General features: G+C 40.6%; 1 protein-coding gene across 2 annotated transcripts in view; it reads left to right on the top strand.

Moving 5' to 3' along the window:
* rnf121 (ring finger protein 121) overlaps positions 1-24,776 on the top strand; it is a 192,120-nt gene extending 167,344 nt beyond the window's left edge. For both annotated transcript variants that reach the window (XM_052536380.1, XM_052536379.1), the window contains 2 exons: positions 23,855-23,956; positions 24,508-24,776. In XM_052536380.1, coding sequence (XP_052392340.1) covers positions 23,855-23,956; positions 24,508-24,628 — 223 coding nt within the window. In that variant the 3' untranslated portion in view covers positions 24,629-24,776. The remainder of the gene's footprint in view (positions 1-23,854; positions 23,957-24,507) is intronic.
* The last annotated feature ends 562 nt before the right edge of the window (positions 24,777-25,338 follow it).

The following is a 25,338-nucleotide window of genomic DNA, read 5'->3' as shown; positions in this document are numbered from 1 at the left end:
TCTACCACATCTTTTCCTTCCCTTTTCCTCTATTAATGTGCTAGGACACAGAGCTCTGAGAACAGCCAGCCTCTTTTGCAATGACCTTTTGTGTCTTGCCCTCCTTGTGCAAGGTGTCAATGGTTTGATAGGGAGCCAGTGCAGTGTTGACAGGACCAGGCTAATATGGTCATACTTCCTGGTTCTATTAAGAACTCTTGTTGCTGCATTTTGAACTAGCTGTAGTTTGTTTACCAGCCAATAAAGCATTACAATAATATAACCTTGTTTCAGTCCTTCATCAGTGATGTCTTTCAGGTCATGCTGGATCGCTGGGTAATTGTTTACATAGATGACATCCTTTTCTACTCCCAAACTTATGATGAACACATACAGCATGTTAGGTAAATTCTACAGAGATTAATCGATCACAGACTGTATGCCAAAGCCAAAAAGTGTGAATTTCATCAGTCATTTCTGGGGTACATCATTAGTCAGGATGGAGTGGTAATGGATGAGAAGAAGGTCAGAGCCATTCTCGATTGGCCATAACCGGCGACGTTAAAGGAGCTACAACATTTCTTAGTATTTGTAAATTTCTACCGCCGCTTCATCAGAAACTTTAGTTTCGTAGCCGCCCCTCTTAATTCCATGACCAAAAGAAACTCTACTCATCTCATCTGGTCTACTTCAGCATTAGAGGCCTTCAAATAACTAAAGTCATGTTTCACTTCTGCACCTATTCTTTGCCATCCTAATCCTGAGATCCCGTTCATAGTCAAAGTGGATGCTTCAAATACTGGCATCGGAGCCATCACAGCAGAATGGTAATCCACCTAAGCTTCACCCTTGTGACTACCTTTCCTGCAGGCTCAATCCTGCTGAACAGAACTATGATGTCAGTAACAGGGATTTGTTGGCCATGAGAGCAGCCATGGAGGAGTGGCAACACTGGCTGGAAGGATAAACATCCCTTCATCGTCCTTCTCGATTATAAAAATCTAGAATACCTACAAACTGCTAAAAGACTGAACCCCAGACCGGTGCGATGGGCACTGTTCTTCACACGCTTTGATTTCTCGGTCACCTATCGACCCGGTTCCTGTTACATTAACACGATTGTCTAGACCTAGGTAACAGAGGAAAGCCTTCTACCTGAAACATTAATTGTGGCTCCCGTCAAGTCACCTTTATTTATATATGCGTCAAAGCAACTGAACAACATTCATTAGGAAAACAGTGTGTCAGTAATGCAAAATGATAGTTAAAGGCAGTTCATCATTGAATTAAGTGATGTCATCTCCGTTCAGCTTAAATAGTGTCTGTGCATTTATTTGCAATCAAGTCAATGATATCGCTGTAGATGAAGTGACCCCAACTAAGCAAGCCAGAGGCGACAGCAGCAAGGAAACGAAACTCCATCAGTGACAGAATGGAGAAAAAAACCTTGGGAGAAACCAGGCTCAATTGGAGGGCCAGTTCTCCTCTGACGAGGCAAATCAGTAGTTCAATTCCAGGCTGCAGCAAAGTCAGATTATGCAGAAGAATCATCTGTTTCCTGTGGTCTTGTCCTGGTGGTCCTCTGAGACAAGGTCTTTACAGGGGATCTGTATCTGGGGCTCCAGTTGTCCTGGTCTCCGCTGTCTTTCAGGGCTGTAGAGGTCCTTTCTAGGTGCTGATCCACCATCTGGTCTGGATACGTACTGGATCCGGGTGACTGCAGTGACCCTCTGATCTAGATACAGACTGGATCTGGTGGCTACAGTGACCTCGGAATAAGAGAGAAACAGACTAATATTACCTTAGATGCCATTCTTCTAATGATGTAGCAAGTACATCGGGTGTTATGGGAAATGTTCCCGGTTCCGGTTTACCTAATTAATGCAGCCTAAAAATCCTAGATTTAAATCTAGATTTAAACTGCAAGAGTGTGTCTCCCTCCCGAACAATGTTAGGTAGGTTAATCCAGAGTTTAGGCGCCAAATAGGAAAAGGATCTGCCGCCCGCACTTGACTTTGATATTCTAGGTATTATCAAATTGCCTGAGTTTTGAGAACGTAGCGGACGTAGAGGATTATAATGTAAAAGGAGCTCATTCAAATACTGAGGTGCTAAACCATTCAGGGCTTTATAAGTAATAAGCAATATTTTAAAATCTATTCGATGTTTGATAGGGAGCCAGTGCAGTGTTGACAGGACCGGGCTAATAAGGTATTACTTCCTGGTTCTAGTAAGAACTCTTGCTGCTGTATTTTGGACTAGCTGTAGTTTGTTTACCATGCAGAACAACCACCCAATAAAGCATTACAATAATCTTATCTTGAGGTCATAAATGCATGGATTAACATTTCTGCATTTGACTGTAACAATGTTATCTCCCTTATCATCGGGAAGAAGGAGGCGGGAACCGGCGCACAATCAAAATCATTTTAATATTCGAAAATAAACAAAACAGCGCGTCAGCCCCTCACGGCGACTGACGCGCATAAATAAAAAGCAAACACATAAAATAACGTCCCAGGCCTGGTCCTCTCTCGTCCTTCACGGTCGTCACTCCAGTTTTATATCCTTCCATCTCCTACGTGGGACTCGATACTGGCGGTGGGGCGCAGGTGTAGCTCATCTCCAATCACTACACCTGGCCTCACTCCTCGTTCCCACGCCTCTCGGCCCCGCCCCACTCGCCACATACCCCCATCGCCCCTCGCAGGCCGGGGGGTACCCTCGAGACTGCGCTCTACTCCCCCCCCCCCCCCCCCTTTCCCTCCGGGGGGGACCGCTCACGGGGACCTGCAGGAACCTGGGGGTAGGACAGACGAGGCGAGAGAAAAGGAGATGGAAGGAGGAGCGACAAGGACGAGAGAGGGGAGAGAGAAAAAAAAAAAAAAAAATCCGGTTCCCAGACGCACTGCTGCTCGGCCCTCCACCGGCTGGGTGATCTCCTCCGCGGTGCCCGGCGGTGGCACTGGACGGCCCTCGGCGGACGGCACGACACTCCTCCGCCGCCCGGTGGACGGCGACGGCTCCTCCGATTTTGGGCAGCGGCAGGAGTCCCCCGTTCCCTGCCCCTCCGGATTCCGTCACGGAGGCGGCAGGCTCCGGCCCCCTGGCGAACGGCGCCGACTCCTCCGCTCCCTCACGGACGGCAGCCGCCCCTCCATATCGTGGACGGTCGGCAGCGAGCTCGCCCGTCCCCGGCAACTCGCTCCAGCCCACCGCCTCGAGCGTCCATGGCGGCACATACCTCGCCTGCTCGAGGGCACCGCGGATTCACCACAGCGGCGAGGGATCTTCAGCAGCGCGTCCCTCCTTCTCCCGGGCTTCGGCACCACTGTAATAATACACAAATCTCCATATTCATCGGGAAGAAGGGGGCGGGAACGGCGCACAATCAAAATCATTTTAATATTCGAAAATAAACAAAACAGATAAAAAGCAAACACATAAAATAATGTCCCAGGCCTGGTCCTCTCTCGTCCTTCACGGTCGTCACTCCAGTTTTATATCCTTCCATCTCCTACGTGGGACTCGATACTGGCGGTGGGGCGCAGGTGTAGCTCATCTCCAATCACTACACCTGGCCTCACTCCTCGTTCCCACGCCTCTCGGCCCCGCCCCACTCGCCACATTGACATTGAGAGCATAGGCTGTAATTTAGATATATTTTTGAGATGGAAAGATGCAGTTTTACAAATGCTAGAAACGTGGCTTTCTAAGGAAAGATTGCGATCAAATAGCACACCTAGGTTCCTAACAGATGAAGAAGAATTGACAGAGCAACCATCAAGTCTTAGACGGTGTTCTAGGTTGTTACATGCAGAGTTTTTAGGTCCTATAATTAACACCTCTGTTTTTTCAGAATTTAGCAGTAAGAAATTACTCGTCATCCAGTTTTTTATATCGACTATGCATTCCATTAGTTTTTCAAATTGGTGTGTTTCACCGGGCCGCGAAGAATTATAGAGCTGAGTATCATCAGCATAACAATGAAAGCTAACATCATGTTTCCTGATGATATCTCCCAAGGGTAACATATAAAGCGTGAAGAGTAGCGGCCCTAATACTGAGCCTTGAGGAACTCCAAACTGCACTTGTGATCGATATGATACATCTTCATTCACTGCTACGAACTGTCATGTAAGTATGATTTAAACCATGCTAATGCACTTCCATTAATGCCAACAAAGTCTATGCAAAAGAATGTTGTCGTCAATTGTGTCAAACGCAGCACTAAGATCCAATAAAACTAATAGAGAGATACAACCATGATCAGATGATAAGAGCAGGTCATTTGTAACTCTAAGGAGAGCAGTCTCAGTACTATGATACGGTCTAAATCCTGACGGGAAATCCTCACATATACCATTTTTCTCTAAGAAGGAATATAATTGTGAGGATACCACCTTTTCTAGTATCTTGGACAGAAAAGGGAGATTCGAGATGTATAATTAACTAGTTATTTGGGGTCAAGTTGTGTTTTTTTGATGAGAGGCTTAATAACAGCCAGTTTGAAGGTTTAAGGGACATATCCTAATGACAATGAGGAATTAATAATAGTAAGAAGAGGATCTATGAATTCTGCAAGCACCTTCTTTAGGAGCTTAGATGGTATAGGGTCTAACATACATGTTGTTGGTTTAGATGATTTAACAAGTTTATACAATTCTTCCTCTCCTATAGTAGAGAATGAGTGGAACTGTTCCTCAGGGGGTCTAGTGCACTGTCTGATGCGATACTGTAGCTGACGGCTGAATGGTTGCAATGGTTGCATCATGTCTAAACTTGAACAGGCAAATTCACAAGGAACCTTCACCGCCTGAGTGCCCTCCCAACAAGGTCTTTGTTTCTCAGACACCACGAAAGAAGGTCCTGCAACAGGTTCATTCAAGGCTTAGTTATCGCTTTTACAAATGCTGATCCCAATGCATCTTTTCCATTATCAACATGCATATTAAAATCTCCAACTATTAAAACTTTATATGCAGCCAGAACTAACTCGGATATGAAATCAGAAAATTCTTTAATAAATCTGTATGGTGCCCTGCTGGCCTATATATAGTAGCCAGTACAAACATCACAGGAGATTTATCATTAACACTTGTTTCTCTGGATAATGTTATATGAAGCACCATTACTTCAAACAAGTTATACTTGAAGCATGCCCTCTGAGAAATACTGAAAATATTGTTATAAATTGAAGCAACACCTCCCCTTCTACTTTTTGGACCTGGCTCATGTTTATGACAGTAATCTTGGGGGGTAGACTACATTATTTAAAATAATGTAATCATCAGGTCAAACAGAGCACATCTAGGTTATGATCAGTGATCATATCATTTACAAAAAGTGCCTTCGTAGAAAGGGACCTGATATTCAATAAGCCAAGCTTTATCATTTGTCCATATTGCATTTATTTTTTATTTGTTGAACCTTAATTGGACATTTTTTGTATTTTCTAGTTTGGGGAACAGACACAGTCTCTTTAGTGTGATATCTAGGTGAAAGAGTCTCTGGTGATGTGTGAGGTGAGTTAGCAAGCAGATCGTTTAGCCAGTCTGTCTGCTTCCTGACCTGGGCCCCAGTTAGTAAAGTACCAACTCTTAGACTATGTGCCATATTTCTAGAGAGAACAGAGGCACCACCCAAGGAGGGATGAAACCATCCCTTTTCAACAGGTCAGGTCTGCCCCAAAACCTTGTCCAATTGTCTATGAAACCAAAGTTTTTCTGCGGGCACCACGGTAATGGGGAGGGGACCAGAGCATATTACAGTGCCTGACATTGTGCTTGCAAGTTCACACACCTCTTTAATGTTATTTTTAGTTATATCTGACTGGTGAGGTCAAACATCATTAGCACCGGCGTGAATAACAGTCTTACTGTATTTACGTTTAGCATTAGCCAGCACTTGAAATTTACCAAGATGTCAGGCGCTCTGGCTCCTGGTAAACTGTGGACTATGGTGGCTGGTGTCTATGGTCATGTTCCGTACAATAGAATCGGTAATAACTAGAGCACTTTTATCAGGTTTCTTAGTGGGTGCTTCACTGAGTAGGAAGAACTTGTTTAATGTTTTGATTGGAACGGAAGAGCGGTGTTTTGACCCCTGACTATGTTGCCTCACAGTCACCCAGTTTCCCTGCTGCAGAGGAGGTGTTACCCCATACTAACAATGTACAAGGCCTCCCTGAACTAGTCACATCCAAAGCCGTATCTAGAGCCCTCACATTCTTACTGTCCTCAATTAAACTTTGGATGCATGTCTCTAATTCTAAAATCTTCTCTGTCAGCCTAACTAATTCCCTGCATTTATTACATGTGAATCCCTAGTCACCGACAAAGAGATATAAACTATACATGTGGCAAGTGGTGCAAATAACAATAGCAGGAGAAGCCATTTCTCACTGTGATTTATAAGTTATTCTTACCAAAGTTGTTTGATGAACTTGTGAAAAAAACGGAGCGAGAGAGAGGAAAGGAGGGAAAAAAAGCGCAATAGGCATGAATGGAAACACTAATGACAATCTAATGAATGCTAACACATTGCAGGTGCACTGCACTCACAGATTTAGAATAAAAGCAGATCAGATTAGATTGATAGATAATATCAGAAATATGGTGGGAATTAAGTTATATTTGATCACTTTAAACAAGAGACTGTGATAGTAAGATAATAAATAAGATTCTACAGAAAAATAAAGCTACACAGAGCTGTGATCACAAACCAGCAGCACAGCAAACAGGAAGCAGGAATAACATTGTCCAATTTTAGTCAGTGTTTAGAAAAATCCCTTTTCAAGAACTACAAGGAACAGCTTGTTTGGACTACAGTGTTGTATTCCGAGGTATGTGATGACTCCAAGTGTCCAATTAGAATATAATTAAAATAATTAAATCCGACCAATGGAAATTCGAATGGTTGGGGGGTGGGGGAGTAGGGCTGAAATTAATTGCATTTGTAATATTGCTATATGAAAAAAATACAAATTTTCAATCACAGAGGCTGTAATTACATGTTTATGTAGAGAGTAAGGAGGTGTGTTCAACTTGAAGATCAGATCAGTGTATGACCTCAAAGTAAGGCGAGAGAAAGCCTAAGGAGATGTCTGCGCTCTCGCAATACTTTGATGATACACTCCCATCGGTCTAAGCACTAACCACTGGTGTCAAAAGTATTCGCATTCATTACTCAAGTAGAAGTATAGATCGGGGAAGACGTGGCCTAGTGGTTAGAGAGTTTGACTCCTAACCCTAGGGTTGTGGGTTCGACTCTTGGCCTGGCAATACCATATTAGGGGCCCTTGAGCAAGGCATCGAACCACCAACTGCTCCCCGGGCGCCGCAGCATAAATGGCTGCCCACTTCTCCGGGTGTGTGTTCACTGCTCTGTGTGTGTGCACTTTGGATGGGTTAAATGCAGAGCAAAAATTCTGAGTATGGGTCACCATACATGGCTGAATGTCACGTCACTTTACTAGGGTCTAAAAATACTTTTGTAGAAGTTGAAGTATCAACTCAGGCTTTTTTACTCAAGTAAAAGTTTAAAAGTACTGGTTTCAAAACTACTTAAAGTATAAAAGGAAAAGTTTCTGTAAGGAAAATAAATGCCAATAAGATCAAAAGATTAGGCCACGCCACAAGGGCCTATTGTAATGTTCATGTTGAAAAATTTGGGATGCACTAGGCTACCTGTTTCAGCCGCATATATGCCCTTTGAAAATGAATGCACTTTAGTACAATGCAAATACATTAAAAAACTAGAGATATGATGACTAGTTGCCTATAAGTATTGTAATGGTGCAAAATCTCAAACTTCAGAGGCATGTCATCAATAACCTTAAATGGAATGTAATTGTACATCCAAGCTTAGCCTTGTATGGTTGTCTATATACAATAAACATTAGTCCTGTCAAAATGAATGATTAATCCAAGTGATTAATCAAAAAATAAAAATGAAATTAAAGCTGCAAGCAGCGATGAACTCTCCGTCGCACCCGGGTTCACCGGCAGCGAGTGGCTTTAGTAAATAGGTGAACGCTGAAAAATATGCGTTTAAACTCATAAATATTAGAGTTAAAAAAAACTTCTCTTCCTATGGTGATACATCCAATTTTGTCATGGCACTATGGACATAACCTTTAACAAAAACTCAAGATCTCCACAATTTAACATTGCACAGGCCTTTAGATTAGACTGATCACAAAAAATACATTCATGTCAAAAAATTTCTAGGAGTAGTTTGTTGCAGCGTAAAATGTGTCACTTCCTGTTGCCAGCAGGTGGCGCTATGACTATAACTGAATATGGGCATGTAGATCTGTTAAGGGCAGAAGTCTTAACTAACATGTGAAGTTTGGGGCAGATTGGACATTGTATGTCTGAGTTACAGCAACTTCCTTTTTCATGGTGATACTTCGAAATTTGTCAGGCCGCCATGGACACACCCTTTCACGAAACCTCAAGATCTACGCAATTTAACATTGCAAAGGCCTTTAGATTACACTGACCAAGTATGGTGTTGATCTGAATAAATCTCTAGGAGGAGTTCATTAAAGTACAACCCCTGAAAATTGCAAAAACAACACCAATTTTGCAGAGAAAATTCGAAATTACCGACTTCCTGTTGTATTGGTGTGTTACATGTGTGTACCGATTTTTGTACTTGTACATGAAAAATAGCTCGAGGCGCACTCCATTGAAAGTGTAAAGGTGGCGCTATCGAGCCATTTTGCCACACCCGATGGAATATTGGCCTTCAGTTGTGTTCAGGCCAGGACTCTTATCACACATGTGAAGTTTGGGGAAGATCGAACATTTTATGCCCGAGTTATAACATCTTTTATTCCCATTGCGAGACATCGAACTTCGTCACGGCGCAATGGACTCACCTTCTAAAGAAATCTCAAGATCTTCACAACTTAACATCGCAAAGGCCTTTAGATTAGACTGACCACAAAAAAGACATTGATGTCATAAAATTTCTAGGAGTAGTACATCGCAGTGTAAAATATGTCACTTCCTGTTGCCAATAGGTGGCGCTATGACTATAACTGAATATGGGCATGTCAATCTGTTCAGATTCGGAGTCTCATCAAACATGTGAAGTTTGGGGCAGATTGGATATTGTATTTCTGAGTTATAGTAACTTCAAAATACAACACATGGAAATGACCAAAATTACACAAAATTTGCTCATAATATTAAAAATAACCGACTTCCTATTGGGTTTAGAATTTTGCTCCAAGAGTCTTTTTTTGTAGGTATTGGAGAGTTACATGTGTACACCAATTTTCATACATGTACATGAAACGTAGCTCGAGGCGCACACCGTTGAACGTGTATAGGTGGCGCTGTTGAGCCATTTTGCCACACCCACTTCTGAAACCCATATCAGACGTGAATTTTCACCAGTTCTGAGGTGTGTGCAAAGTTTCATGACTTTTCGAGCATGTTTAAGCCCTCAAAATGCGATTCATTTTGGAGAAGAATAATAATAATAATTAAAGCTGCAAGCAGCGATGAACGGCCCCTCGCACCCGGGCTCACCGGCAGCGAGTGGCTTTAGTAAATAGGTGAGCGGTGAGAAATATGCATTTAAACTCATAAATATAAGTGGAATATATCAAAGTTATTCCATATATGTGCCAATCTTCCTGTTGCCAGCAGGTGGCGCAATCATTATAATGGAATATTGGCCTTCAGTTGTATTCAGGGCAGGACTCTTATCGAACATGTGAAGTTTGGGGAAGATCGAACATTTTATGCCTGAGTTACAACAACTTCCTTTACTGTGGCCAAAACAACGCCAATTTTGCAGAGAAAATTCTAAATAACCGACTTCCTGCTGGGATTCGGATTTCGTACCAAGAGACTTTTTTGTAGGTATTGGTGTGTTACATGGGTTTACCGATTTTCGTACATGTAGGTGAAACATAGCTCGAGGCGCACTCTGTTGAATGTGTATAGGTGGCGCTATGGAGCCATTTTGCCACACCCGATGGAGTATTGTCCTGCAGATGTGTTCAGGTCAGGACTCTGATCAAACATGTGAAGTTTGGGGAAGATCTGAAATTTTATGCCTGAGTTACAACAACTTTTATTCCCTTGGCGAGACTTTGAACTTTGTCACGGCGCCATGGACACGCCCCTTAACGAAAACTCAAGATCTTCACAATTTAACATCGCACAGGCCTTTAGATTAGAATGACCACAAAAAAGACATTGATGTCATAAAATTTCTAGGAGTAGTACATCGCAGTGTAAAATGTCACTTCCTGTTGCCAGTAGGTGGCGCTATGACTATAACTGAATATGGGCATGTCAATCTGTTCAGATTCGGAGTCTCATCAAACATGTGAAGTTTGGGGCAGATTGGATATTATATTTCTGAGTTATAGTAACTTCATTTTTCATGGTGAATCATCGAAATTCGCCAGGCCGCCACGGATACGCCCTTCAACGAAAACTCAAGATCTTCGCAATTTAACATCGCAAAGGCCTTTAGTTTAGGCATACCAGATTTGGTGTTGATTTGAAGAAATCTCTAGGAGGAGTTCGTTAAAATACAACACATGGAAATGACCAAAATTACACAAAATTTGCTCATAATATTAAAAATAACCGACTTCCTATTGGGTTTAGAATTTTGCTCCAAGAGTCTTTTTTGTAGGTATTGGAGAGTTACATGTGTACACCGATTTTCATACATGTACATGAAACGTAGCTCGAGGCGCACACCGTTGAACGTGTATAGGTGGCGCTGTTGAGCCATTTTGCCACACCCACTTCTGAAACCCATATCAGACGTAAATTTTCGCCAGTTCTGAGGTGTGTGCAAAGTTTCATGACTTTTCGAGCATGTTTAAGCCCTCAAAAATGCGATTCATTTTGGACAAGAATAATAATAATAATTAAAGCTGCAAGCAGCGATGAACGGGCCCTCGCACCCGGGCTCACCGCCATCGTGTGGCTTTAGTAAAAAGGTGAACGTTGAGAAATATGCATTTAAACTCATAAATATAAGTGCAATATATCACAGTTTATTCCATATGTGTGCCAATCTTCCTTTTGCCAGCAGGTGGCGCTATCGTTATAATGGAATATTGGCCTTCAGATGTGTTCAAGCCAGGACCCTTATCACACATGTGAAATTTGGGCAAGATCGGACATTTTATGCCTGAGTTATAACATCTTTTATTCCCATGGCGAGACATCGAACTTCGTCATGGCGACATGGACATGCCTTTTAACAAAAACTCAAGATCTTCACAACTAAACATCACACAGGTCTTTAGATTAGACTGACCACAAAAAAGACATTGATGTCATAAAATTTCTAGGAGTAGTTTGTCACAGTGTAAAATATGTCACTTCCAGTTGCCAATAGGTGGCGCTATGACTATAACTGAATATTGGCATGTAGATCTGTTCAGGTGTAGAGTCTTATCAAAAATGTGAAGTTTGGGGCGGATTGGACATTGTATGTGTGAGTTATAGCACCATCATTTTTCATGGCGAATCATCGAAATTTGTCAGGCCGCCATGGACACGCCCTTTAACGAAACCTCAATTCCTTCGCAATTTAACATGGCAAAGGGCTTTAGATTACACTGACCAAGTTTGGTGTTGATCTGAATAAATCTCTAGGAGGAGATCGTTAAAATACAACCCCTGAAAATGACAAAAACAACACCAATTTTGCAGGGAAAATTAAAAATAACCGACTTCCTGTTGGGATTCGGGTTTCGTACCAAGAGACTTTTTTGTAGCTATTGGTGTGTTACATATGTTTACCGATTTTCGTACATGTATATGACATGTAGCTCGAGGCGCACTCCATTGAAAATGTATAGGTGGCGCTATCGAGCCATTTTGCCACACCCAATGGAATATTAGCCTCCAGATGTGTTCAGGTCAGTACTCTTATCAAACATTTGAAGTTTGGGCAAGATCTGATATTTTATGACTGAGTTACAACAACTTCTACTCCCATGGCGAGACATCGAACTTTGACATGGCGCCATGGACACGCCCTTTAACGAAAACTCAAGATCTTCTCAATTTAACATCGTACAGGCCTTTAGATTAGACTGACGACAAAAAAGACATTGATGTCAAAAATTTCTAGGAGTAGTTTGTCGCAGCGTAAAATATGTCACTTCCTGTTGCCAATAGGTGGCGCTATGACTATAACTGAATATGGTCATGTCAAACCGTTCAGGACAGGAGTCTCATCAAACATTTGAAGTTTGGGGCAGATTGGTCATTGTATGTCTGAGTTATAGCAACTTCCTGTTTCATGGCGAATCATCGAAATTCGCCAGGCCGCCACACACAGGCCCTTCAACGAAAACTCAAAAGCTTCGCAATTTAACATCGCAAAGGCCTTTAGATTAGGCATACCAAATTTGGTGTTGATCTGAATTAATCTCTAGGAGGAGTTCGTTAAAATACAACGCATGGAATTGACAAAAATGACAAAAAATTTGCTCATAATATTAGAAATAACCGACTTCCTGTTGGGTTTCGGATTTTGCTCCAAGAGACTTTTTTGTAGGTATTGGAGAGTTACATGTGTATACCGATTTTCATACATGTACATGAAACGTAGCTCGAGGCGCACACCGTTGAACGTGTATAGGTGGCGCTGTTGAGCCATTTTGCCACACCCACTTCTGAAACCCATATCAGACGTAAATTTTCGCCAGTTCTGAGGTGTGTGCAAAGTTTCATGACTTTTCGAGCATGTTTAGGCCCTCAAAAATGCGATTCATCTTAGAGAAGAAGAATAATAATAATAATAATAATAAACGGAGCAATTCCAAGAGGGTCCTCACACCATCGGTGCTCGGGCCCTAATTAAAGCTGCAAGCAGCGATGAACGGGCCCTCGCACCCGGGCTCACCGGCAGCGAGTGGCTTCAGTAAATAGGTGAACGGTGAGAAACATTCATTTAAACTCATAAATATAAGTGGAATATATCAAAGTTTACTCCATATATGTGCCAATCTTCCTGTTACCAGCAGGTGGCGCTATGACTATAACTAAATTTGGTCATGGGGAAGTCGTGGCCTAATGGTTAGAGGATTGGACTCCCAATCGAAGGGTTGTGAGCTCTAGTCTCGGGCCGGACGGAATTGTGGGTGGGACTAGTGCATGAAGAGCTCTCTCTCCACCTTCAATACCACGACTTAGGTGCCCTTGAGCAAGGCATCGAACCCCCAACTGCTCCCCGGGCGCCGCAGCATAAATGGCTGCCCACTGCTCCGGGTGTGTGCTCACAGTGTGTGTGTGTGTGTGTGTTCACTGCTCTGTGTGTGTGCATTTCGGATGGGTTAAAAGCAGAGTACAAATTCTGAGTATGGGTGACCATACTTGGCTGAATGTCACTTTCACTTTTTCACTTTCACTTCACGTTATTTGTTCAGGACAGAACACCTATCACACGTGTGAAGTTTGGGGAAGATTGGACATTGCTTGCCTTTTTTACAGCAACTTCCTTTTTCACTGCCTTAGTAGAATGCTTTAACACTTAGCTAAGTGTTGCTAGCATGTTTTATAATGTTTCTAGCTTTTGTTTCTAGCATCTTTCGTTATGTTTCTAGCATGCTGCCAGCTTATTTAACACTTTTTGACACTTTTTAATTTGTTCCTAGGAGTCCACAACAGTGTTAACCTTGTCACTTCCTGTTACCAGCAGGTGGCGCTATGACTATAACTGAATTTGGTCATGGGTGTTTGTTCAGAACAGAACACCTATCACACGTGTGAAGTTCGGGGAAGATCGGACATTGCTTGCCTTTTTTACAGCAACTTCCTTTTTCAATACATTATTAGCATGCTTTAGCACTCAGCTAAGTGTTGCTAGCTTGTATTAGTATGTATCTAGTATGTTGCCAGCCTATTTAACACTTGTTTACACTTTAATATGTTCCTAGGAGTCTGTAACAGTGTTAACCATGTCACTTCCTGTTACCAGCAGGTGGCGCTTTGACTATAACTGAATTTTTCATGGGTGTTTGTTCAGGACAGAACACCTATCACGTGTGAAGTTTGGGGAAGATCGGACATTGCTTGCCTGAGTTACAGCAACTTCCTTTTTCACTACATTAGTAGCGTGCTTTAGCACTTAGCTAATTCTTGCTAGCATGTATTAGTATGTATCTAGTATGTTGCCAGCCTATTTAACACTTGTTGATGCTTTTTAATATGTTCCTAGAAGTCCATAACAGTGTTAACCTTCTGAAACCTATATCAGATGTAAATTTTCGCCAGTCCTGATGCGTGTGCAAAGTTTCGTGAGTTTTGGAGCATGTTTAGGCCCTCAAAAATGCGACTCATGACGGAGAAGAAGAAGAAGAAGAAGCGGAAGAAGAATAATAATAATTAAAGCTGCAAGCAGCGATGAACGGGCCCTCGCACCCGGGCTCACCGCCATCGTGTTGCTTTAGTAAAAAGGTGAACGTTGAGAAATATGCATTTAATGTCCTAAATATAAGTGGAATATATCAAAGTATATCCCATATATGTGCCAATCTTACCGTTGCCAGCAGGTGGCGCTGTCATTATAATGGAATATTGGTCTTCAGATGTGTTCAGGCCAGGACTCTTATCGAACATGTGAAGTTTGGGGAAGATTGAACATTTTATGCTTGAGTTACAACAACTTCTCTTGCTGTGGCAAGACATCAAATTTTGTCATGGCGCCATGGAAACGGCCTTTAACAAAAACTCAAGATCTCCAAAAGTTAACATTGCACAGGCCTTTAGATTAGACTGACCACAAAATATATGTTAATCTCAAAAAAATTATAGGAGTAGTTTGTCGCAGCGTAAAACATGTCACTTCCTGTTGCCAATAGGTGGCGCTATGACTATAACTGAATGTGGGCATGTAGATCTGTTAAGGGCAGAAGTTTTATCTAACATGTGAAGTTTGGGGCAGATTGGACATTGTATGTCTGAGTTACAGCAGCTTCCTTTTTCATGGCGAAACATCGAAATTTGTCAGGCCACCATGGACACGCCCTTTAACGAAATCTAAAGATCTTCGCAATTTAACATCGCAAAGGGCTTAAGATTACACTGACCAGGTTTGGTGTTGATCTGAATAAATCTCTAGGAGGAGTTCGTTAAAGTACAACCCCTGAAAATGGCAAAAACAACGCCAATATTGCAGAGAAAATTCTAAATAACCGACTTCCTGTTGGGATTCGGATTTCGTACCAAGAGACTTTTTTTTAGGTATTGCTGTGTTACATGTGTATACCGATTTTTGTACATGTACGTGAAACATAGCTCGAGGCGCACTCTGTTGAAAGTGTATAGGTGGCGCTATCGAGCCATTTTGCCACACCTGATGGAATTTTGGCCTTCAGATGTGTTCAGGCCAGGACTCTTATCACACATGTGAAGTTTGGGGAAGATCGGACATTTTATGCCTGACTTATAACATCTTTTATTCCCATGGCGAGACATCGAACTTCGTGACGGCGCCATGGACACGCCTTTTAACAAAAACTCAAGATCTTCACAACTTAACATCGCACAGGGCTTTAGATTAGACTGACCACAAAAAATACATTGATGTCATAAAATTTCTAGGAGTAGTTCATCGCAGTGTAAAATATGTCACTTCCTGTTGCCAATAGGTGGCGCTATGACTATAACTGAATATGGGCATGTCAATCTGTTCAGGTCAGGAGTCTCATCAAACATGTGAAGTTTGGGGCAGATTGGTCATTGTATGTCTGAGTTATAGCAACTTCCTGTTTCATGGCGAATCATCGAAATTCGCCAGGCCGCCACGGACACGCCCATTAACGAAAACTCAAAAGCTTCGCAATTTAACATCGCAAAGGCCTTCAGATTAGGCATACCAAATTTGGTGTTGATCTGAATGAATCTCTAGGAGGAGTTCGTTAAAATACAACGCATGGAAATGACAAAAATGACACAAAATTTGCTCATAATATTAGTAATAACCGACTTCCTGTTGGGTTTCGGATTTTGCTCCAAGAGACTTTTTTGTAGGTATTGGAGAGTTACATGTGTATACCGATTTTCATACATGTACATGAAACGTAGCTCGAGGCGCACACCGTTGAACGTGTATAGGTGGCGCTGTTGAGCCATTTTGCCACACCCACTTCTGAAATCCATATCAGACGTAAATTTTCGCCAGTTCTGAGGTGTGTGCAAAGTTTCATGACTTTTCGAGCATGTTTAGGCCCTCAAAAATGCGATTCATTTTGGAGAAGAATAATAATAATAATAATAATAATAATAATAATAATAATAAACGGAGCAATTCCAAGAGGGTCCTCACACCATCGGTGCTCGGGCCCTAATTAAAGCTGCAAGCAGCGATGAACGGGCCCTCGCACCCGGGCTCACCGGCAGCGAGTGGCTTTAGTTAATAGGTGAACGGTGAGAAATATGCGTTTAAACTCATAAATATAAGTAGAATATATCAATGTTTATTCCATATATGTGCCAATTTTCCTGTTGCCAGCAGGTGGCGCTATCATTATAATGGAATATTGGCCTTCAGATGTGTTCAGGGCAGGACTTTTATCGAACATGTGAGGTTTGGGGAGGATTGGACATTTTATGCCTGAGTTACAACAACATCCTATTTCATGGCGAAACATCGAAATTTGTCAGGCCGCCATGGACACGCCCTTTAACGAAACCTCAAGATCTTCGCAATTTAAGATCGCAAAAGGCTTTAGATTACACTGACCAAGTTTGGTGTTGATCTGAATAAATCTCTAGGAGGAGTTCGTTAAAGTACAACCCCTGAATATGGCCAAAACAACACTAATTTTACAGAGAAAAAGAATTCTAAATAACTGACTTCCTGTTGGGATTCGGATTTCGTACCAAGACACTTTTTCGTAGATATTGGTGTGTTACATGTGTTTACCGATTTTTGTACATGTACGTGAAACATAGCTCGAGGCGCACTCCGTTTAAAGTGTATACGCACTCCCTTGAAAGAGTATAGGTGGGGCTATCGAGCCATTTTGCCACACTCGATGGAATATTGGCCTTCAGATCTGTTTAGGCCAGGACCCTTATCACACGAGTGAAGTTTGGGCAAGATCGGACATTTTATGCCTGAGTTATAACATCTTTTATCCCCATGGCGAGACATCGAACTTCATCACGGCGCCATGGACACACCTTTTAACAAAAACTCAAGATCTTCACAACTAAACATCACACTGGTCTTTAGATTAGACTGACCACAAAAAAGACATTGATGTCATAAAATTTCTAGGAGTAGTTTGTCGCAGTGTAAAATATGTAACTTCCTGTTGCCAATAGGTGGCGCTATGACTATAACTGAATATTGGCATGTAGATCTGTTCAGGTCAAGAGTCTTATCCAACATGTGAAGTTTGGGGCAGGTTGGACATTGTATGTCTGAGTTACAGCAACTTCATTTTTCATGGCGAATCATCGAAATTCGCCAGGCCGCCACGGACGAAAACGAAAACTCAAGATCTTCGCAATTTAACATCGCAAAGGCCTTTAGATTAGGCATACCAAATTTGGTGTTGATTTGAAGAAATCTCTAGGAGGAGTTCGTTAAAATACAACACATGGAAATGACCAAAATTACACAAAATATGCTCATAATATTAAAAATAACTGACTTCCTGTTGTGTTTAGAATTTCGCTCCAAGAGTCTTTTTTGTAGGTATTGGTGTGTTACATATGTGTGCCAATTTTCGTGCATGTACGTGAAACATAGCTTGAAGGCTGTTGATTTTCTTGGTATAGGTGGCGCTGTCGAGCCATTTTGCCACACCCTCTTCTGAATCCTATATCACACGAAAATTTTCACCAGTTTGACGCGTGTGCAAAGTTTCATGACTTTTTGAGCATGTTAAAGCCCTCAAAGATATGATTCATTCGGGAGAAGAAGAAGAAGAAGAATAATAATAATAATAATTAAAGCTGCAAGCAGCGATGAACGGGCCCTCGCACCCGGGCTCACTGCCATCGTGTGGCTTTAGTAAAAAGGTGAACGTTGAGAAATATGCATTTAATGTCCTAAATATAAGTGGAATATATCAAAGTATATCCCATATATGTGCCAATCTTACCGTTGCCAGCAGGTGGCGCTATCATTATAATGGAATATTGGCCTTCAGATGTGTTCAGGCCAGGACTCTTATCAAACATGTGAAGTTTGCGGAAGATTGAACATTTTATGCTTGAGTTACAATAACTTCTCTTGCTGTGGCAAGATATCAAATTTTGTCATGGCGCCATGGAAACGCCCTTTAACAAAAACTCAAGATCTCCAAAAGTTAACATTGCACAGGCCTTTAGATTAGACTGACCACAAAATATATGTTAATCTCAAAAAAATTATAGGAGTAGTTTGTCGCAGCATAAAACATGTCACTTCCTGTTGCCAATAGGTGGCGCTATGACTATAACTGAATGTGGGCATGTAGATCTGTTAAGGGCAGAAGTTTTATCTAACATGTGAAGTTTGGGGCAGATTGGACATTTTATGTCTGAGTTACAGCAACTTCCTTTTTCATGGCGAAACATCGAAATTTGTCAGGCCGCCATGGACACGCCCTTTAACGAAATCTAAAGATCTTAGCAATTTAACATCGCAAAGGGCTTAAGACTACACTGACCAGGTTTGGTGTTGATCTGACTAAATCTCTAGGAGGAGTTCGTTAAAGTACAACCCCTGAAAATGGCAAAAACAACGCCAATTTTGCAGAGAAAATTCTAAATAACCGACTTCCTGTTGGGATTCGGATTTCGTACCAAGAGACTTTTTTGTAGGTATTGGTGTGTTACATATGTATACCGATTTTTGTACATGTACGTGAAACATAGCTCGAGGCGCACTCTGTTGAAAGTGTATAGGTGGCGCTATCGAGCCATTTTGCCACACCTGATGGAATTTTGGCCTTCAGATGTGTTCAGGCCAGGACTCTTATCACACATGTGCAGTTTGGGGAAGATCGGACATTTTATGCCTGAGTTATAACATATTTTATTCCCATGGCGAGACATCGAACTTCGTGACGGTGCCATGGACACACCTTTTAACGAAAACTCAAGATCTTCGCAACTTAACATCGCACAGGCCTTTAGATTAGACTGACCACAAAAAATACATTGATGTCATAAAATTTCTAGGAGTAGTTAATCGCAGTGTAAAATATGTCACTTCCTGTTGCCAATAGGTGGCGCTATGACTATAACTGAATATGGGCATGTCAATCTGTTCAGGTCAGGAGTCTCATCAAACTTGTGAAGTTTGGGGCAGATTGGTCATTGTATGTCTGAGTCATAGCAACTTCCTGTTTCATGGCGAGTCATCGAAATTCGCCAGGCCGCCACGGACACGCCCATTAACGAAAACTCAAAAGCTTCACAATTTAACATCGCAAAGGCCTTCAGATTAGGCATACCAAATTTGGTGTTGATCTGAATGAATCTCTAGGAGGAGTTCGTTAAAATACAACGCATGGAAATGACAAAAATGACACAAAATTTGCACATAATATTAGTAATAACCGACTTCCTGTTGGGTTTCGAATTTTGCTCCAAGAGACTTTTTTGTAGGTATTGGAGAGTTACATGAGTATACCGATTTTCATAAATGTACATGAAACGTAGCTCGAGGCGCACACCGTTGAACGTGTATAGGTGGCGCTGTTGAGCCATTTTGCCACACCCACTTCTGAAACCCATATCAGACGTAAATTTTCGCCAGTTCTGAGGTGTGTGCAAAGTTTCATGACTTTTCGAGCATGTTTAGGCCCTCAAAAATGTGATTCATTTTGGAGAATAATAATAATAATAATAATAATAATAATAATAATAATAAACGGAGCAATTCCAAGAGGGTCCTCACCACCATCGGTGCTCGGGCCCTAATAATAATAAACAAAGCAGATACAAGAGGGTCCTCGCACCTCGGTGCTCGGGCCCTAATAAATGGAGCAATTCCAATAGGGTCCTCGCACTGCAGTGCTCGGGCCCTAATAAAAGCTGCAAGCAGCGATGAACGGGCCCTCGCACCCGGGCTCACCACCACCCGATGCCCATAGGAGGAACCGTGAACGTTGGTCCGTATGCTTATAAAATAGTAAATATTTTTGCCACATTTCCTGCTGCAAACAGGTGGCTGTTATTAAGCCTCTCATAAAAAAAAACACAAATTGACACCAAAGAAATAGTTAATTATAGACCAATCTCGAATCTCCCTTTTCTGTCCAAGATACTAGAAAAGGTAGTATCCTTACAATTATATTCCTTCTTAGAGAAAAATGGTATCTATGAGGATTTCCAGTCAGGATTTAGACCATATCATAGTACTGAGACTGCTCTCCTTAGTTACAAATGACCTGCTCTGTCCTCTGATCGTGGTTGTATCTCTCTATTAGTGCCATTGGATCTTACTGCTGCGTTCGACACTATTGACCACAACATTCTTTTGCATAGACTAGAACACTTTGTTGGCATTAATGGCAGTGCATTAGCATGGTTTAAATCTTATATGACTGCCATCAATTCGTAGCACTGAATGAAGAGGTATCATATCAATCACAAGTGTAGTATGGAGTACGTCAAGGCTCAGTACTAGGGCCTCTACTCTTCATTTTTTACATGTTACCCTTGGGAAATATCATCAGGAAACATGATGTTAGCTTTCACTGTAATGCTGATGATACTCAGCTCTATATTTCTTCGTGACATGGTGAAACACACCAATTTAAAAAACTATTGGAATGCATAGTTGATAAAACACTGTATGACGAGTAATTTCTTACTTATAAATCCTGAAAAAAAACAGAGGTGTTAATTATAGAACCTAAAAACTCTGCATGTAATAACCTAGATTTGATAGCTGCTCTGTCAATTCTTTGTCATCGGTTAGGAACCTAGGTATGTTATTTGATAGCGATCTTTCCTTTGAAAGCCACGTTTCTAGCATTTGTAAAACAGAATTTTTCCATTTCAAAAATATATCTAAATTATGTCCTATGTCAAATGCAGAAATGTTAATCCATGCATTTATGACCTCTAGGTTAGATTATTGTAATGCTTTATTCAGTGGTTGTTCTGCACACTTAGTAAACAAACTGCAGCTAGTCCAAAATGCAGCAGCTAGAGTTCTTACTAGAACCAGGAACTATGACCATATTAGCCCAGCCCTGTCAACACTGCACTGGCTCCCTATCAAACATTGTATAGATTTTAAAATATTGCTTATTACTTATAAAGCCCTGAATGGTTTAGCACCTCAGTATTTGAATGAGCTCTTGTTACATTATAATCCTCCACATCCACTGTGTTCTCAAAACTCAGGCAATTTGATAATACCTAGAACATCAAAATCAACTGCGGGCGGCAGATCCTTTTCCTATTTGGTGCCTAAACTCTGGAATAACCTGCCTAACATTGTTCTGGAGGCAGACACAGTCTTGCAGTTTAAATTTAGATTAAAGATCTCTTTAACCTGGTTCACACATAACACACTAATATGCTTCTAGTATCCAAATCCGTTAAAGGATTTTTAGGCTGCATTAATTAGGTGAACCGGAGACACACCCGTAACACACCTTATGTCCTTGCTACATCATTAGAAAAATGGCATCTACGCTAATACTACTGTTTCTCTCTTATTCCGAGGTCACCATAGCCACCAGATCCAGTCTGTATCCAGATCAGAGGGTCACTGCAGTCACCCGGATCCAGTACATATCCAGACCAGATGGTGGATCAGCACCTAGAAAGTGTCTCTACAGCTCTGAAAGACGGCGGAGACCAGGACAACTAGAGCCCCAGATACAGATCCCCTGTTATGACCTTGTCTCAGACGACCACCAGGACAAGACCACAGGAAACAGATGATTCTTCTGCACAATCTGACTTTGCTGAAGCTTGGAATTGAACTGCTGGTTTCCTCTGGTCAGAGGAGAACTGGCCCCCAACTGAGCCTTGTTCTCCCAAGTTTTTTTCTCCATTTTGTCACCGATGGAGTTTTGGTTCTTTGCCGCTGTTGCCTCTGGCTTGCTTAGTTGGGGTCACTTCATTTAAAGCGATATCGTTGACATGATTGCAAATAATTGCACAGACACTATTTAAACTGAACAGAGATGACATCACTGAATTCAGTGATGAACTGCCTTTAACTGTCATTTTGCATTATTGACACACTGTTTTCCTAATGAATGTTGTTCAGTTGCTTTGACGCAATGTATTTTGTTTAAAGTCAAGTCACCTTTATTTATATAGCGCTTTAATCAAAATACATATCGACTATACATTCCATTAGTTTTTCAAATTGGTGTGTTTCACCGGGCCGCAAAGAAATATAGAGCTGAACAACAGTGAAAGCTAACACCATGTTTCCTGATGATATCTCCCAGGGGTAACATATAAAATGCGAAGAGTAGTGTAACTAAGGAGAGCAGTCTCAGTACTATGATATGGTCTAAATCCTGACTGGAAATCCTCACATATACCATTTTTCTCTAAGAAGGAATATAATTGTGAGGATACCACCTTTTCTAGTATCTTGGACAGAAAAGGGAGATTCGTGATTGGTCTATAATTAACTAGTTCTTTGGGGTCATGTTGTGTTTTTTTGATGAGAGGCTTAATAACAGCCAGTTTGAAGGTTTTGGGGACATATCCTAATGACGATGAGGAATTAATAATAGTCCGAAGAGGATCTTTGACTTCTTGAGGCACCATTTTAGGAGCTTAGGTGGTATAGGGTCTAACTTACATGTTGTTGGTTTAGATGATTTAACACGTTTATACAATTCTTCCTCTCCTATAGTAGAGAATGAGTGGAACTGTTCCTCAGGGAGTCTATAGTGCACTGTCTGATGCGATACTGTAGCTGACGGCTGAATGGATGCAATTTTATCTTTAATAGTATCGATTTTTGAAGTAAAGTAGTTCATAAAGTCATTACTGCTGTAGTGTTGGGAAATGTCAACACTTGTTGAGGCTTTATTTTTTCGTTATTTTAGCCACTGTATTGAATAAATACCTGGGGTTATGTTTGTTTTCTTCTAAAAGAGAAGAAAAGTAATCGGATCTAGCAGTTTTTAATGCTTTTCTGTAGGATAGGTTACTTTCCCGCCAAGCAATATGAAATACCTCTAGTTTTGTTTTCCTCCAGCTGCGCTAGCACTATTTAAATAAAGGTGACTTGACTTGACTCTGAGTAAATTTAAAATTAGCTCATTTTATTTGAGTAGTACTCCTTCCATCTCTGCTGACATAATCCATTTATCTAAAAAAAAAAAGTCATCTTTTAGAAACTACTGTAATGGAAATTCAATAGTGAATTATTTTCCTTATTATTATTATTATTATTTTACTTTTAAATTCAATATTTTTCTTATATTGGAGGAATTGCAGAAAATATTTGCTATGGTCTCCTATTTATGGATCAGTTCAACCTACTGTAGTTTACTACTTAGCTGTTTTGCTTATAATGCCATCTGAATGTATCTTATTATTCATTGAACCATATGCAAGCAGTAACTGTATCTTGTCCTTTCAGGATTTATTATTATTATTATTATTATTATTATTATTATTGTTATTATTGTTAATGATGACTGGTTCTTGTTAAACCTATAAAACATAAAGTCACCAAATTTGAACTGATTTGTTAATATATTCTATTTATATGCTTCTTGTTATGGTTTTATTCATGACTTTAAAGTTTACATTGATATTAGTATAATGACATGTAGCAATGTGACAAAACGTTTCAATTTTTTTTAACCACAGACAGTAGAGTTGTCATCCACTGTATGTACACTAGATGCACATATTGTTTCCTTAACCTATTTTGTTCTCAGATTCCATGAGTTTTGCATACGTGGGTGGTGCATTGTGGGTAAGAAGCAGATGTGTCCATACTGCAAAGAAAAAGTTGACCTTAAAAGGATGTTCAGTAACCCGTATCCTTCATCGTTTCCGTAAATTGAACTTTATTGTATAATTCATCTCAGACCTTTTGTGCTAAATACATGGAAGATACAGTAGATAAAGTATATTTATAAATGCTTTTTACATCATTTGTATTGTATATAGAGTCTGTTGCATGTAAACATAATTCCTGTAATGCTTAAAGCAAAAAAAGAAAAACACATTGGCTAATTTTAGTTTTTGCCCCCTATTCAATTTTAGTATTGTGTGTTATGTCATACTATGCCTAGATGTGTCACAATAGAGAACGCTTTGGTTACTTAACCTCGGTTCCTTGACATAATGCTCATTCCCTTATCTCAGGAAACCGAGGTTACTTTAAGTAACCGAAGCATTCCCTTTCGAATGTTCACTCTCGTTATTTACAGGAACGAATCCAAAGAATACCCACATGAGAGGTTAGACATATATATATATATATATATATATATATATATATATATATATATATATATATATATATATATATATATATATATATATATATATATATATATATATAGCACCTTAACAAAATCTCTAGATGGGAGAGACCCCATGTCATGTATGGACAGCTACTGGACTGGCTGCGCTACCTTGTGGCCTGGCAGCCTATTATCATTGGATTGGTACAAGGCATCAATTACATTCTAGGTTTGGAGTAATGTGACCCAGCATAGAGGGACTAGCATGGTTTACTCAATCTGCAGCGAATACCATCTTTGGTTTCACTGAAACAGGGACACTCTTTCAAAGACTGACTCTAATGTTGTGGTAATATATCTTTAAATTAAATTCTATGTGTAGTCTGAAGTTGGATTTTTTTTGTTGCCTTTTTTTGTCAGAAATGTATGGACTACTTGAAGTTTGAATCTTTAGTTATACATCAGTGGCCTAATTTATAAATGTTCCATACTGTACATCCCATACAGGATTTGAAAGTTGTGTGCACAATTTTCCCACATTTGGTTTTATAAAAATGAAAAACAAAAATAGCATAAGTGTTTTCACTATGCACATAAACTATGCACATGTTCTCTTTTACTATTGTGAGCTAAGTAATGAAATAATTATTTTAAAATTTTTATTTCATACATTTAGATTGAATATTATGCCACTCTTATGAATGGAGTTCAAGTTTATAAAGCACATTCAAAACAGCCACAGGCCGACCAAAGTGCTGTACAAGTTAGAATTAAAAAAAAAATATTAAGTACTCTAATAGTAGAAAAACTGTTAAAGCAAAACACACTTCTAAAGTACACTAATAATAGCAACACAATTAAAACAGAACACTCTTATAGGTTAAAAGCAACAGAGAATAAGTTTTGAGACAAAGTGGAAACCAATCTAATATAGAGTGGCAGCTTGTTCC

Source organism: Carassius gibelio, chromosome A21 (assembly GCF_023724105.1).
Source record: "Carassius gibelio isolate Cgi1373 ecotype wild population from Czech Republic chromosome A21, carGib1.2-hapl.c, whole genome shotgun sequence".
In the NCBI taxonomy this organism is placed as follows: Eukaryota; Metazoa; Chordata; class Actinopteri; order Cypriniformes; family Cyprinidae; genus Carassius; species Carassius gibelio.
This window is presented reverse-complemented; position numbering and strand designations above follow the sequence as displayed.